Raw genomic sequence first — 17,346 nt, 5'->3', positions numbered from 1 at the left:
CCAAATGCATCTGTGGTACCTGGCATTCTTCCATCTAGTCTTCCTTCGCACCTTCTTTCTCTCAGTTTCAAAGATCTCTTTGACATTGGTGCCTTGTTCCTGAGCTAACTCTGTTTCCTCTGGGTTCTCCTTGCCGCTGGACAGACAATTCTAGACCCAATGACACAATAGTGGAATAAGGTACAGCATATGAATCCAGAAAAGATTCATGCTGCAAAAGTAGTTTCTCCTTTCAGTGTGAATAACTTTACACCAACCTATAATCATGAGCGAGACATTCCATATTCATAATGAAAATAGTGAAGAACAGCAGTGAATATATGATCTACACAAGAGCAAAAACGGTTTTAAGATTAATGTTGACAATTTATCAGGTGCAGCACAGATGCTCTGCAGTTTATAAGTGATTAAAATAGTCAAATTACACATTAATATAAGGCTAAAAGTTGCACAGAAGTGTTATCAGTGCAATGTGAGGGATCACAAAAAAGCGGGTAATTATTTTGATTCTTAGGGACATGGAAGCAATGAAAACTTGGCACTGCTAAGAAATAGAACAGGTGTGTGTACGGAATGGAAGCAGGGTCGGATAATGAAGGCTAGGTGGAAAAGATGGCGCATTTAAGGCGACAGAAAAACTGCTCCTAAGAACGTGGACAGCAAGTGCTGGAAATTTAGAGGGGAAGCATCAGTCAAGGAAGAAGATGAGAATCATTTGACCAATAAACAAAGGAGCTAGACAGCAGCTAAAGCAGCTGTTAATGGATACAAGCAAAAATGCAACAGCAAAGGGAGACATATTCCAAAAAGAGTGTAGCGAAACTAGAGAAGTGAGCTTAAGCAGGTAAAGGAGGATAGGATGTCAAAAGACAGATTATAAATAAACAGACCAATTTATTTGATAAACTGTCAGTCTTAAGCCTGATTTACCTTCCGGGGTGGTGTTGATTTTCCAGACTCTAGATCCAAATCTAAATATTCCACCTGTTTATCACCTTTAGGTTTCACCATTGGACTGCTTCCTCCGTCAAGACTACTGCCGCCAAACAAATTCTAAAATGATAGCAATAATAATTACAAACCAAAGAAGAAAACATGTCAAGATTCATCCATCACAAACATAGATCCAGCTCACAAACGGCATGATGAAAAACTAGGAAATACCCCTCCCCATGCTGTAGGTTTACTCCTACTTTTATCCACAGGAAAATGTAAATCCAAGGAAGACCAGTTTCTCCTACACGCCCATAAAATGCATTGTGCACTAACTTTTCTACCTTGGGCGCACGCATACTCCTGCCCTTGATAGGAGTAAACCTGCAAGTGTTTCCACTGTAGAAAACTATGTGCAAAAGATATTGCACATTCGCACGAAACGTACATTTGTGTGTGAAAAATTTAGATTTTTCAAAGGCTGCTGGGCAGAAAATGCGGATTTTATTAAGGAAACAGAGGCTAATATTATGCAAATCTCCTTTATTGCCACAGCTCAGCAGCAACAATTGAACACAGAACTTCAATGAACATTCCAATGAGATATAAAGTCCCCCATGACCAGCCAACTCATTTTACTAATAAGACTAAAATACCCACAAACCTGCCCCAACCCTCAATTTGCAAATGCAGTAACTTCGTCATATACCGTCAGAATGTCAATATTCACATATACCGCCATGTGGGGATAAAATGTCACATTCTTATTCAGTAACACAGCATTGGAAACTTGCCTTGAGTACACTTTACCTGTGCAGGTATGCTGAACTAGGGGAATAGCAAAATGTGTGAATTAAGTCTCAAATAACAGTTGAAAGTAATTACTCGGTTGTAAAGCACTGTGTAAGCAAAGGTGAACAAAATAAACAGGTTTATAGAAGAAGGAAGATAGGTTAGAGCACAGCTCTTGAGAGGGTGAAAAGTCTTTCCTACATACAGCAGGATTTATTATGTCCATTACAACTGTGAAAAATTCTCTAGGAGCATTACAAGCTTCACCTATTTTGTTGGGGTAGTAGAGCTTCGGTGATGAATGGATTAAATACTAGAAGTACCTAGCCAGAGGTGGAAAGTAGCTGGGGGCTTCCACGATAGCCACGGAAAAGTCAAACAGAGTGAATATTAATACTGAAGATATATTGGAAGGATTAAGGTTAGCCCAGCGATGGTTCCCCTTAATAGTAACAGTGTTACACATGTTCTTAGAGGACATCTTAACAGATTAGGAAAGGCACTGCAAAGTGATCGGACCACGTGGGGGAGGGGGGTTAGCGGCCGATATAAGAAAAGCTAGATAAAATGGGGCCTAACAAATTAACCATTTTATAATCAGAAGCAGTTGAATGCAGAAACACACCTAAGAGATACTCTAGTAGCGTTAGACTGGTTACCGAAATGAATGTCAAATTCGCCGTAGAGTAAAAATTACAAACTTAAGCAAAAATGGTGCCAAGAAAATTGGTTAGAGTGGCACAACATTGGCAGTGGGTCCTGGGGAAGAGCACAAGATGGTGGGGCAGATTTTAGGTGCAAAACAATAGCTTCACCCAGGTTAAAAAAAGTTATGGAGCAGGAGATAGATGCTTGGTAGATGATAACGAGGCCACCAAAATGGTCAACCATAGCCCTGGGTTGAGATATATCTAAAGAAAACTGAACACATCTATTGGTAATCTGACTCCTTGTAGTGAATAAGAAATTCAGTGACTTTGAATACGTGGTGCAGCCGAAAGCAGTAGCCTCTTGCCGCAGGTTCAGGCCACACCAGTACAGGAAATAATGTAAATGCTACAACATGTTTACTGCTCCGCATCATTTCCAATGCAGTATACCATCATGGTGTCAGGAAGTGCAGGGTCAGAGATGATTCTGCAGCACTTGGGCGGGTAAGGCTGAGGCACCATGGAGACCCCTCACTCCATATGGTTGAACTGCCTGGAGCTGCCTCCTATTCGCCAGAACTCCCAACCACCCGTCACTACCCACATTGTTTAATGTGTACGTCCGCCCCCTGGCCGTGATGGCCCGGGAACGCAAGATTCTATCATATGCGGACGATAACAACTCTTCTTCAATTTGTCTAATAACAATGTGGTAGACCAAATGAAGTTCCAAGAAGACATTCTGGCCATATCTAGGTGGCTATCTAACAACTGTCTTCAATTAAACTCCTCCAAAACAGAGGTACTCCTGATTGGCAATGGCACGCAGACATGGGACGAGCACTGGTGGCCTCCTGCGCTGGGATCAGCTCCTATACCTAAGGAGTTAGTAAAAAATCTAGGAGTGATGCTTGACAACTCGCTCAATTTGGAATCCCATGCCAAAAAAGTGGCGGGCACCTGCTACGGGCGTCTGCGCTCTCTCAAACCCATTCTGGGTTTTTTTTAGCCCCCCACCCGCCAGCTCATAGTCTAGGCGTCAGTCCTTTCTCATCTGGACTATTGCAACTCCCTCATGTGGGGCTCTAACACGACTACAATAAACAGGATGCAAAGAGCACAAAATGCCGCTGCCCGTGTTCTGTTTGCTCTAACCAAAACCTGTCACACATCCCCCTTTCTCCGGCGACTACATTGGTTACCTATAAAGCAACGCATCCAATTCAAGACCCTCTGCCTCACCCACAAAATCTTGTATAGCGCTGGCCCCCAAACTCTTCAAGGACTATGCTCCTTTTATATCCCTACGCGCGCACTCCGCTCAGCGGATCTTGCTTTAGCACGTACCATCAAGATTCGGAGGAGCAGAGCCGGCGGCCGCTCCTTCAGGTACCTGGCCCCTAAGCTTTGGAACTCCATCCCCCTAAAAGCTCGAGCCACTTCAAACCATCTGCTATTCCGAAAACTCATAAAAACTTGGTTGTTTGCGTCCATCTAGCACATCCTCTGTCGCACTAGTTTCAGGCATGTCTGCAAGCGCTGGGACGCCCCGTTGCTGGGGTAGCCATGCACTATACAAGATTCCACAACATAACATAACTGCGGCAGCAGAGTAAGTGTTTTTCAGAAGCAACACCTCCCATCAGTTCTGGGACAAAGGCACAGTGATAACTAGTGCAGAAAAGAGCAGCAGAACGTTAAACGCAGGGGAGAAGGTCAAGCGATGTATTAACTCCACCAGTTCCCCTGTGACAGAGCCCTTTTCTTAAATTAATTAAAAGAGGGGAGGCAGGTACACAAAATTAAGCATAAGTTTGACAAGTTGGAAAGAACGACGACAGAAGGTATGCAAATAAGTATTTTTCTGCAATCGGTGTCCAATTTCACATAACGTTATTTTAAGAGGCACTGCTAAGTTAACTTAGCTAGACTCCGGCTTTTATCGTGAATATCCAACGTTTAGATTACGTCAGAGCAGTAACATCCACGGTGGTTTTGGACACACATTTCTCGGGTTACCTCATTTTATGTCCCGTGGGACCTGAATTTCAAATAGGTGTGTCTTGTAGCTAGCGGCTGAACAACGGGGAATGCTTTCTTTAAGTTTACATATTAATGTCCGCAGTTCTGCCATTTTTTGATATAAGTACATAAATAAATGTTGGCTTTTGCACTGAATTAGTTTTCTCTTTTTTTGAAACGGTCTTTCTATGAATAGAAAAAAACTACAGCTAGAAGCGTTTTTTTAAATATTTTCTACTGTTCGATGCATTGTTGCAGGAGTGTGGAACAGGCACCGATTGTGTGTTGTATGCAATATTATTTTGTCAGCCAGGTAAATGTTATCAATTCAATTAAAAATATAATTTTCTGCAGGGGTTTACTGGTAGAGGTTAGAAAACATGCAGGTGTCACATACTTGTTCTTCAGTTGCCAGGTTTGGATTCATGGGTACATAATTTTCTTCACTGTCCAGTGAGTCACTGCTAGACGCTGTGCTGTGAACGGACTCCGGCCTGGATGGCATTGGAAACCTGGACGAACTATCAAAGCAGAAAATATTTACCATATACAGGTGTTAATTAACACATTTTTGTACATCTGCATAATACGTTCAAGTCCTTTTTTCTACAGCACGGGTACCGACTGATTTTCCTCAATGGCTGCACAGTCATTTTTAGGTCTCGCCTGCAACAGCACGTGCTCTGTATGCTTCCTCGCTTGAGAGAGATATTGTACACAACAAAGAGCTTGCAACCCTCCCATTGCTTAACAATCGATGGCTTCATTGTCGCTCTTATTGGCTGCCTTTTCACAATTGGCCAGCGGATGCTGGCTTCACTTCCTTTTCTGTCAGCTGGAGCATGGACTAATTACGGTTTGCTTCAAGTTGATTGTGATCTTCCTGCCGATTCAAGACTACTTTTATTTTTCCCTGTCGTTCTTTAACCTCTTGCTGTTTGTAGCTATCTTTTACTATGCCACACACACTTCAAAGAAGACCTTTTCTCATTTGAAATGGATGTTTATTGTGACAACAGATGCTATGTGCTTCCAAATCTATTTTAACTTAGATATGAATATGGGCACAATTATTTTCTCTGTGTGATAGGATTTGCCAAATGTCATTTTGTTCTTCATGCATGTTGAGATGAACTAATTTGCTCAGAATGACCAGGGTGGGAGGCAGAAGCCTAAAAGCATTGGTAAAGCCAATAAATCTCACCTTTGAGACTACTGGCTCTGCCATTGCCTTTTGTTCATGATGTACAGAATGGGCACGGCCGAATTTGGCAAAGACCTATAGCCATGCTGTTTAGCAGAGTGGCTAACAATAATAATAAAAAAGGACTATGATGCATCCAGCCCCTATGCACTTAAAAACATGAAAAGCGCATTTACCCTGTCTGCATTATAGTGCTTTTAAAAATTTGTTTTAGCCACACTGCAAAGCATCTGTGCTGCTGTACAGCATGGCTCCAAAACATTGCCAAAGAAAATAGCTCTCATATGTGAGACCTACTGGCTTTGCCACTGCTAGTAATCAATATAATCAATGGCTATGCAAATAACCCCTATGGGCCGATTCGCTAGGTGTGAATTTATCTTATGAATAATAATTGAGGACATCCTAATGCCAGACACGATTTGGTCTCGAGGATCGTCGGAGAGTACCCGTGCAGTAGAAGGGAACAACAAACAGCTATTAAAATAAAATATTTATGACTTACTCTCTTGTAAAACTCCTGGTGACAGGGGATCGAATTGGGGTTTGCATTTGCATTTCTTCCCATTCCGACAGAGGTTTTATTTCTAATGGAGCTGGTCTTACTACATAGAAAACAGACGAACCGTCAGAACAACTCGTCGCTGCAGTTGAAGTCAAAAGCAAACTAAACATACATTATTTTACAACAGAACATGCTTTTTTTGTTTAAACAAAGTATTCCACGTTCAAACTAAATCTATTCAACATATTTTCAGTGCTGAAACTTTAAAGGATTTTAATGTCAGAACCGTGTATAAAAATCATACCACTTCCAATGCACACGTTAAAGCGCAATGCTTGCCACTAAAATTAATACAAAAGAAAAGAGGTCTCTGGCACTTAGACAAATGCACAAACTGATAACTTCTTTTACAATTTTTTGCATCCTATTCGATGCAACAAGAATAGCAATTCTATACAGATAGCTGTTGGCTATATAAGCCCAATATTTGTTGAAATATGACCAAGAACATCTCATGCCTTTTTGGCCAAACTACCTTATAAGTGCTTTGTTACTTTGAGGTTCGAATTAGTACATACATCAAGCATCCTTTTCTGGCAATCCCACAACGGGGATAACATGCAGTGATATGTATTAACTCCCATCCCAGCAACAAAAATAAGTAAAATCAACGTTTTCATATAACTACACTTCCCAAGATGTCTGGCTGTGACCTATGACCCTATCTCTCATACATAGCAGCTATTTCATGAAACTTTTCTTTGTTTTAGGCTACTGGCCGGTAGAATAATTTCACTCTCTCTGGATGGCAAAGGTAGAAGACAAAGGAAGTAACAAGCATTGGCAATAACAATAGGTCTAACTTATTAATGCACGGTCAAGCCAAACCCCAAAATCTATGTACAGTAATGACTGCCCTCTCGCTGCTGCCAGAGAAAAACATCATAAGTTATCTAGTTGCCCAAGACAGTTTAATAGCATTACAATGGCATGTTTGTGCTCCTGAAAGTTCAAGCACATGCAGCTGGATAAATACACAATATGATCACAGCTGCGTGGAAGGCAAGCATACATATGCCCAATCAAAACATGTACTACTGATTCCCAACATGTGGGTGGAGCCAAAGTCCCACTTCTAGTAATTCTCACATAATTGTCTGGCACTAGCTGCTCTGTCAAGCCAGACCTCGAAAAGGAGGGTAGATATGACAAGCAGTGTTCATGTGCCCTGGGCAATAGGGCAGAAACTGAAGATGCGTATTGAGTTGACAGAACTCAGATGACACCTCGCTCTTAACAATATAGCCAAAAAGAACGCATTGTTAATTGACAGATATTGTAAAGATGTTGCAGGTACATAAAAAAGAGATTTAACTACAAAATCTTAGGCCCACATTTGTTTTGTTATTTCTTATTGAATACATTGTTTTTTGAACCGGAGTATCAGATCAGAGAAAATGATGCAAGAATTTCACTACAAGAACTATTGACCAAATTGTACAGCTCGATTCAGGACATTGCAGAATCTGAAATGAGGAACCCACTGCAGATCTGGGAGACAACAGCGTCTGGCAAGTTTCAACAGATCTTCCACAAAATACTGTGAAATCTGCCTCTCTTATGATCACATCTGTGTGGAGGACGCACACGTCTACTCAATCAAAACATGTTTTCGTGAGTATAATCAAGAATTTGGAGTATGGAGAAAGGTACGGGAAACTACTTGACTGAAAGGCGACATTGGATTGGAGTAGGAATTATATTAAAACATTAATAGAAAAAATGACTAGACTGCTACTATAAGCAAGTCCGGACATATTTTCCAAGAGCTATATTCAGCATCTTCACTTTTAGATGAAGACCAGTTAGAGGGTTGGTTGGAGAATAAGGGGTTGTCTAGCCTCTCACTCAAGCAGCAGCAATTATTAAATCAGGAGATAAGTGCTTCAGAAGTGCTCGCTGCAAAAAAAAAAGCAAAAGGGGGGAAAGCAGTGGGCCTAAACGGGATCCCAAATAAAATATACACCAGCCTAGCAGATAGCATAATCCCCTTCTGGTTGAGATTATTCAGCTCAATCTTGCTGAAAGATTTCCTTATACTGGTTGGGTCCAGACTTGGGTGACATGGTGAGCAAAAACACAATGGCTTTACCCTAGATCTGTGACTGGGGGTGAACGTTTAATTTGTTCAGCCTTCCATCCATCATCTTTTTGTGTTGCTATAGATGTCCCAAACTCACCATCTTGGAACAAGGCAATAATTTCCTTGATCTTAAAACCAAACAAGCATCCCCATGAGTGCCAATCATACCGCTGTATATGACTACTAAATTGTGACTAAAACATCTTCACAGGTATCTTACCTACCAAACAGATTAAATAGGGTAGAAGGGCTTTCTACCTGGAAGGTATTTCAGGGAGTTAATGAATACCTCGATTGGTACTATTGGTATAGCTCTAGCTCAGTCCATCCGATTAGCCATCCTTACCCGGAATGCAGCTAAGGCCTTCAACCAGGTGGATTTGGAGTATCTCATGATCGCCTTACAACATTTTGGGTTTGGAGGGGTATTCGGTAGAGTATTATGGAAGATTTATAGCTATACGATGGCAAGGCTGCTGGTGAATGGGAATCTATGCCCAGTAGTTCTGATAAGGAGAGGGACCAGGCAGGGTTGTCCCCTTTCCCCTCGGCTGTTCAGTCTCTTTATAGAACCATTAGCTCAGAGTTTAAGACTAAAAAAAGAGGTATTTTGCCATTCTCACGGAAAGGGGTAACATAGAAGATCGCCCTTTATGATGATTTGATGATGTATACCTCGGCTATCAATAGAGCCCGCTCATGTAAAGAGCAAGAACTAGGCATATTTAGAGAGCTTTCTGTATATAAGGTCAACGCAGCTAAGTCAGAAGTTATAACTTGGAATCTGGAATGGGAAGGTGTTGAATGTAGAGAAGGAATAAAACACCTGGGCATAAATATAGTTCAGGACTTGGACAAACCTCTCATGGCCAACTTGGAGAGGCAGTCTAAAGAGGTGCATACAGTGATGAAAAAATGTCAGTCTCTACCCTTGCCCATTTATGGTCCAGTAAATCTCGTAAAGATGCCAATATTACCTCAGTTGTCGTATCTGTTTGATAAATCTGTTTTCTCGAAGGTAAGGGGGATGTTATCTTGAATCCAAGGGAGAATAACTTTTGTACTGGTGGGCAAAGGTGCAAAGCTTTCATGGAAAAGTATGAGAAGGCACCTAGACAAGGGTGGTTTAGCTCTTCTGGATGTCCAGCTATACTGCTCGGTGTTTCAAATGAAGAATTGTAGGATGCTACTCTCTCATCCAGACGAGATGACTCCATGTTAGAGGGTCTAGTAAGAGATGGCTTTCTTTACTGGTTCAACGTTCCTAAATGCTTTAAGAAGGTGAGGCTGAAGCGTACTAACGGTTCAGACATGCGCTCATGTGAGGTGGTATGAGGACTTACATTTTTTTTAAACATGTATTCCTGGCTCCCAACGTGGGTGGAGACAAAGCCCCTCTCCTAGTGATTCTAAAATAATTGTCTAGGGGCAGCTGAGCTACCAAGCCACACCATAATAATTAACAGCTGATACTTGATTTCTGCAAGGTTTTTAGTCTGGGGTCTGTTTTGGAAAAAAACTTAAACAGGGGGTAATGTGCCATTTTAGGCTCCCTTTGTGAAGCAAAGCTCATGGAAACACTCTGAGGCAGGCATTAGCAAACAGCCTTGGTGGCTACATTCCTCGTTTTTAGTGGAAGATTGCTCCATTCAGGCTGAGAAACGCTCCCTCCCTCATTTCATTTGGGGCTCTTCGTTTTCATGAAGGTAGAAGAGTGTATCAGGGTGCTCCCATATACGCCTAGTCGTGGGCTTCTACATCCCCAAAGGGCATTTGATGGGTATTTAGAGGGCCACCACAGTGGCTCAACCTGCTTCAATGCTGCGGTTAGCTGCTTCCTAGAGCTTCTCTGCTGAGACTATAGGTCTGTAAGGTGCCTTCACCTAAGATGATAAAACTAGCAAAGATTTTGGTGTGAACAAGTGGGTTTAAGATCTTAGGTACTCCATATTATTTTTTTACTGAACTCTGCTAGACAGTTCTTACATACCAGGAACAGGAAAGGAAGGGTCCACCTTCAATCTGTGTCAATCTATATCAAGCTACATATAAGTGTATTAGTTGGCTGCAGAGATATATTTCTTTAAAAAGTATATATTTATTCAGAAATATTTTTGATTAGTACCATTACAATTATAAAACACAAAGGGTGAAAAATGACCAGTACACAACACTGAGACTTAGGACCAGGTGTAAATAAAGACTAAAAAGTACCACTTTCCACACACTAGTAAGACAGTACGTTAATTAAAGGATGGACACAAAAACACTCACTGATTGGGAAAAGATGGCACAGAATATACAAAGTGGAGAGTTGAAAAAACAGTAAGCATTTTCAAAGTCACTTGCATTAATGTTGTGGTACAGATGACAAAATCTTAGAACTGTAGGCCCTGCAGGCAATATGCAAATGAATTCCAATGTGTGAAGCTACTATGGACTTAATCAGGCATGATTCCATTTGCTATTATTAGTTTTAGTTAGAAGAAACTGATAACAGTTGAGTACAAAAAGATATGCCAAGTGAATGCACCTGCAGCAGTTTTATTATCTAAAATTTGCTAGCACCTATTGTTTTAATCAAAGAATCAAAAATGCTGTCTAAATATTACACTCAAGATAATTTACACTCGTGTCTGAAATTAAGACTGAGGAAAATATTTGCCAGCTGCAATATGAAGGAGAGGCAGGTGTCCCTTCTGCAGTCATTTCTCGAATCCCTTTTGCAATTTTGAGGCTTTGATTATGGATCTAATGGGTTAGGACTATGACAACATTTTAGACTTTTTCCCAATCTGAGAGGCTTAAGTGGCACTAGGCTCACTGAATGCTTGAAAATAATATTCCGTTTGTAACGGAAAGCCACTGTTGTGGTCATGGGCTCAGAAAAATTAAGACTGCAGTTATTTGGATCAATGGGTTAGGTTATTTGCAACCAAGTAAGATGTATAAGCTCAAGTTGCAGAACCAATTATCAGCAATTGTTGCATCTCCGCTCTGGACGTAATCTCCGTTGGAGTAATTCATTATATTATATGAGATTGCCAGCTTAGTAAACAATGGGGTAGGACCCGCTAAATTGGGTTCTTGAGTGAACCCAATACATACTTAGACACAAACCCTCGTATTCAACAGAGGGTACATGAAAATCACGCTATAAACAATCTGCCTTCTATTGTTGAGCTTCATGAAGTCTCGGCTTGACCTACCCTTACTGAAGACACTGGCTAAACAATGATATAACTAAGAAAACAAACAGAATAACCAAAGTTTGATATGATCTGGAAAATGTCCTGGTGAAAAGTAAAACAAATTGTGTCAAAGGGTTACCAGGAAATGAATTCCTAATTTATCAGTCTGAAAAAACGGTCTAATCCCGTACAATACAACTGCGCTAACTATCAGGAACTGAAAAAAAAAAAACGAATTTTTTATCACTTATATGTGTGTCAATGAGAAAGAACAAAAAACTGAAAAATGCAGTTAAACATAGGTCATTGAACAAAAAAGGGGACACTTTTAGAGGTTGTCTAACAGTGAGGCCAGAAAGCATATTTGTTAATGATACCGAAGTCTACATGAAGTTTGAAGCGAAGTAAAAGAACATTTGTATAGCGCTGTCTAGGACCACAGCTCAGGGCCTGGATGTCAGGGTGAGAGTAGATATTTTTGGTAGAATGAGGAGTGGAAATGGGGCACAAGAAAGGATACAGGAAAAGAACGAGCAGGGTTTAAAGAAAACAAAGTTTGGGAAGGGTAGTATAAAGGGCAGTGCACAGTGGTGCCAGATGAAGTAAAGAAATGCGATGCAGAGGGGTGGTGTAGTCTCTTGGTTGAGAGTCAGGAGAGCTGGGATTAAGGCCCAAAGGGAGTCGCCTCAGTCAAATGCCTACAAGTAGAAATGGTAGTAGAGTCAACTATAGTGCATTTGCCCCATCCCCCCCAAATCTGTGCAGGACGCAAAGCTTTGTGACAGGCCATAACAGAATCGAGACAAATAATTCTTAATAGAAAGGGTGAGAACTACATTGAGCAGCGGGGTTCAGACAAGTGAGACATTAGGCCAAAGTCATACATAGCCAACAATGCAAAATGACCTACTGATTGAATTTAGCTATGCATATCGCATTTTTACCCCCACGACTTTACTATGCATGGAACTTCTGGATTCTTTTTATTGTCATTTTATCTTCAGAAATCAACGCCCCAAAACAGGAAACACAGGTTCAGACCTATAGCAATTAAGCAAAGCAAACCTTGTTCTTTTGACTATATGCATTTATAAACAAATTCAACAAAACAGGAGAAACATTTTCATTAACATACTATGCTTCTGTTTACAACCGCAGCAAAAAACTCCATTCAAATTGATGTAAATAACAGAAAAAATGAACAGTCCCACACAGCATGTGGTGCTTAAGTACATACCCTTTCGTCTTGAGGGAAATTCACCTATTGTTTGTGAATCGGTTCGCTCTAAACCATGCGGTTTAGGTCTTAAAGTTTTAGGGCTTTGACCTAATTGGTAGAAAGAAGACTCTCTTAATATGGAACGGTATTTTTAGACGAAAATGGAATTCTGCAAACCAGTAGCTGAGCCCAATGCAGCAGGTATAATAAGGAGCAAAAGCGACTAGCCGATGAAAACTTTCATCGCCTGGCTGGTCTCATGCTAGAGCTTAAGCACCACACTGAAGGGAAAGGAAACAGCATGCAAACCACCGCCCAAAGCAAGCACATCAGTCACAAGAGAAGCCACAATATCCTTCAAGAAAAAGAAGAATGTCCTTAAAGATGACATGGCAGGACTGGTATTACAGCATGAAACTGAAGAGCTCCCATGGCATAGAACCACTAGTCTCGTTCTGCAAACAGGTTTTTCAATACTCAAAATATCCATCTACAACAGGTACACACTTTATAAAAAACTGCTTTCATTTATGCATGCAAGGAGGGTACAAGCCACACAATGAAGTAGCAAATTGTAATCAAATGATCTTCATGAGCATTTTTTTATTAGCTTTCCCCACCCAACGTGGAATCAGTACCTCGGAAACACAGGTTCGTCTGCATTTTTAAAAACAATTTAGTTTTTTTTTTATTATTTAAAAATAATTCAAAGGCTTCTTCATACAATTTCACTTCCATGGATAATCTGCACGGTAAGTAGGAAAGCAGGCTATGATTTTACAATTAACTATATTCCAAACGAGCCCAAATGTTGAGTAGAGGTTACTAAATTCTGAAGTATTTCCTTAGTATGGAGTGGGACATTCCAGTAGAAAGATACCCAATATGATCGGAAAGAGTCTGTTCTTCAGCAGTAACTCTTTCTGATCAAAGAAGAGCATTTTTTGTATTATGGTCTCAGCATTTTCATAGTGCATACGTGCAAATGGCATGACATTGTAGAGTCGTTGGCCTTACATGTGCATTTTCATGAGGTTAAAGCTTTCTTTGCTCTCTGGAGCCACCAAAGGTTTCGGGTATTGTACTCTGGTCCATCCCAAAGCTTTCTGCATCCCATGTGAGATGTGGAGTGTGAGCATGGATTTGGACTGCCGGAGTGCTACAGATGATCACATTAAATAGTTGGGTCTACGTGTCGTGTTCATTGAGCTGAGAGTGGCAGATCTTAGTGTGGGAGGGGCATGGGTGGAGGCCTTTGGCAGCTGCTAAACAAACTCAATTTATATTTATTTTATTGATTTGTAGAGCGCCGCGCCTTGGCACATGTTGTCACTTGTATGTCGGAGCATATCCTACAAAGCCAGAATGGAGGTTGCACAACATAAAACAGATCTTATAAACATGCACTGGACGACACACAAATTGTTCGTATGGCAGAAACTTTATAACTACTGTGTTTTTAGCCTACATATAAGACTTATGAAAGAATAAGCTACTGTTATTTGAAGAGATGGAATAGTTTACAGTTAAAATTATACAAGAAATAAAAAGACTTTCAGACGGTCTCATCCCGTACGCAAACTACAAAAGCTAGCAATAAAGTTATAATATTCCGTAGGTTTCATATATACTCCATTATTCCTACAGAAGTAATCGCATGCGTCCCCACTACCCAGGAATTGATATGGAGCCTAACGCGCCAGAAATATTACAATAAAAGAGGGCTTTTCTTTCGAATGAGATGGAATATCAAAATGCGATAACCACTTCGACCTTCATTCCCAACTGTAACCCTTATTTCCTCTACCGTGTTATGAAGAGGCAACTGAAATGTCCCTCGAAACAAAGCTTATAGCGTGCAACTTACAAAAAAACACATAGAAAAATAAAGATCCTTGTGAAAATTAATAGAAGTCTAGCCAACTAAAAAGGTGTACATTTCAGTGATTGATGGGAAGACGAATTGTAACTAGGAAAATGTCTGAGTTTTTGAACTCATTGACAATCTGTAAAAGTCAAAGGGGGAATTTGATTGATGGGGCCCCATGAGTCGTTTTTAATTTCTACACAGGAGATGGGACACTAGGCAGCGTGAACAGAGAGAAACCTTTCTAACTTGCTGTAGTTCCAGAGCCTTAAAACATTTGTTTCTTGCAAATGAAAGATATAGGCTAACCAGGAACATGCAATTAATATAGCCGTATACCCCACTGCTGAGGGCAATACTGGTTGTTTAAAGCCCTAATCCAAGTTATAGGCCCGAGCCGCAGGCGACGGACTTTAACGATGGTGAAGGCCTTTAACATACGATATAGCCCCAGGTAGAAGGGGTAGAAGGCTATTAGAACATTCCACCCACTTAGGGTAGAATGTTCGAAATTAAAAAGGGAGAAACAGAAAGAAATATTGGAATGTTGGACCAGAGGGCCTTTACTAGCCATTATAAGCCTGGATCTCCTCTAGTGTCTTCAGGAGCTCTCAACAATCCAATGTACTAAAATTGCATATACACCCTTTTATCAAGAGATTCCACAAAAATAGCAGATGGAAAAAGTTTTCAAGTGCTAAGAATTGGGAGGCAGTGGTCCTAATTTCTGTAACTTTATGTGCCATAAAGGCCAGTTTCCGTCCACAAGAGGGGATTCCAGTGACATGGAATATTCAAAGTGAAAGCACAGCCCCTGAATAAAACCTAGGGTTGTTTAAAGATGACATTTTACTGCTTAGTTTTAAAGATTCACACATACCAAAATAGATTTCAATTAATGCTACAATTTGAGCGTCCACAGAGCATCCACTACTGACATGGACATAGCAAGTGCAACTGTACAAACTCCCCATTCCTGGAAATTCTGAATTGACACTGCAGTTCGTGTACAGAATAGATCAGACCCTTCTTCCGCAGGGATACACGCATTATTGTAAGAAACAAAACCAGTCTAAATTTCATGCAATGATATTTTCAGTAAAATCTGCTATTGTGTACCAAGCAGTGCAACACAATTGTTATAGCCCTTCCTAAATAATAATATATCAATATTTAAAGTATTAAATACTTTCTAGCTGGATACATTGTTTTGCGTTATAAAGAGATTTTTTCTGAAATGAATGACGAAAAGTACGGCCTTCCTGAGGTTCCCTTACAGGTTAAAACCAGCAAGTAACAATCACTAAATACAACTAATGTTAAATGTGCTAAAAGACACACATGTCTACAAATCTGCAACTAATCCAAATTAGTCAATTTCCACTTTGGCAACCAATAGGCTGCCCGATTCCAACCCCACGGCCAACTTAAGTGGACAAAATGGAGTAATCTCCTCCTTCTAAAACCATAGGAACATGAGATTTCATACATGCACTGACTACTCGCGCGCTCTTTTGCGCTGTAACTGCTTTATTTTAATCTTTTAACTGCTATTGCCAATCGCGCTACTACTTTTTGTGGGTGCTTGTTGTTTCAATTAAGGGTTATTTACGGGGCACACAGTCAGGCACTTACTTGCACTGTAATTGTTGATCCACCCGCATTTGCGGGGCTTAGCTAGATCTCAGGGCTTCATTGGGCACTGCTTGCGGTGTTTGGCCGCCATCTTAGGTGGGGGTGCTTCGACTCGGGCCGACTTTAGGCGCCATCTTTGAGTGGGTCCAGTGGCTTCACTCGCAGGACTCCCGCGCGGCACACTATAAGAGGAGATGCATAGGCGGGCGCGCCGGAGGTGTGCCAGAGGTAAGCCCGTTTGCGCCCGTTAGCGCTCCAGACGCGCTCAGCGCTGGACACACTGCTCCAACTCGCCTGGTGTACTCCAGAGAAGAACTTTGCCTGGTGAACCAACACCCAAGTATGGGAAAACAACTGGCCTTCCCAGGGGGCCCCTTTGGTAAGTGTAAATTGCGGACTACTAAATGTCCGTTCGCTCTGCAAACATCATGCAGAGACGGCCCTTCTTATTGAATCATTGCAGCTAGATATTATGTTTCTGACTGAAACTTGGACTAGAGCGGAGAGTAGTGTGGAGCTCGGCTGGGCTTGCCCATCAGGTTATTCTATCAGGCACATCCCGCGAACCAATGGGAGAGGCGGTGGAGTGGGCTTTATTTTTAAGGACTCGCTTACGGTCTCTCATCTTGAAGTTAAACCAGTCAAGGGCTTTGAGCTCATGGGCTTCTCTCTGAAAGATCAGAGTGGAACACTGGTTGCGGGGCTACTTTGTTATCGTCCTCCTGCCAGCGTGATATCATCTCTTCAAGATCTGATAGATCTGATCTATAATCTATCCAACTCCCTTGCTAGGTTTTTAATTTTGGGCGATTTTAATTTATGGCCCAGTGGTCCTAACGATCTTGCATATCGAGATTTTTGTCAAGCATGCAATAATCTTCACCTTACACAACTTGTGTCCGCCCCATCTCATGTAAAAGGTCACACTTTGGACATGATCTTTGCCGCTGAATCGTTAGTCTCGATCAAGGAGGTAGCGGTACAATGTTGGACAGATCATGCACTGATCCATTTCTCTATTCTTTTACCAGCCGGTCCGCTGAGTAATAGCGTCCCGGCTAGGCCTAAATTTAGCAGGCAATGGGCTCGGTTACTGAAGGGCTCTAACTTACCCAAATTACTGCCTGGGACTTTTGCCTTGGGTCAGAGCGTGGAGGAGAGCTATTCCACTCTCTGCCAGCAGGT

The 17,346-nt window shown here is 41.3% G+C and overlaps 1 protein-coding gene across 2 annotated transcripts in view; it reads right to left on the bottom strand.

Moving 5' to 3' along the window:
• Positions 1–17,346, bottom strand: part of GAB1 (GRB2 associated binding protein 1) — a 290,545-nt gene that overhangs the window by 15,565 nt on the left and 257,634 nt on the right. Inside the window, exons 7-10 of one of the 2 annotated variants that reach the window (XM_078676870.1) lie at positions 12,678–12,767; positions 6,107–6,206; positions 4,795–4,918; positions 931–1,053 (exon numbers count right to left, since the gene is read on the bottom strand). In XM_078676870.1, the coding sequence (XP_078532996.1) occupies positions 931–1,053; positions 4,795–4,918; positions 6,107–6,206; positions 12,678–12,767 (437 nt within the window). The remainder of the gene's footprint in view (positions 1–930; positions 1,054–4,794; positions 4,919–6,106; positions 6,207–12,677; positions 12,768–17,346) is intronic. The other variant, XM_078676871.1, reaches the window with a different exon arrangement.

Source organism: Lissotriton helveticus, chromosome 2_1 (genome assembly GCF_964261635.1).
Source record: "Lissotriton helveticus chromosome 2_1, aLisHel1.1, whole genome shotgun sequence".
Classification (NCBI taxonomy): domain Eukaryota; kingdom Metazoa; phylum Chordata; class Amphibia; order Caudata; family Salamandridae; genus Lissotriton; species Lissotriton helveticus.
The sequence above is the reverse complement of the archived record's forward strand: the minus strand, read 5'-3'. Positions and strand labels throughout refer to the sequence as shown.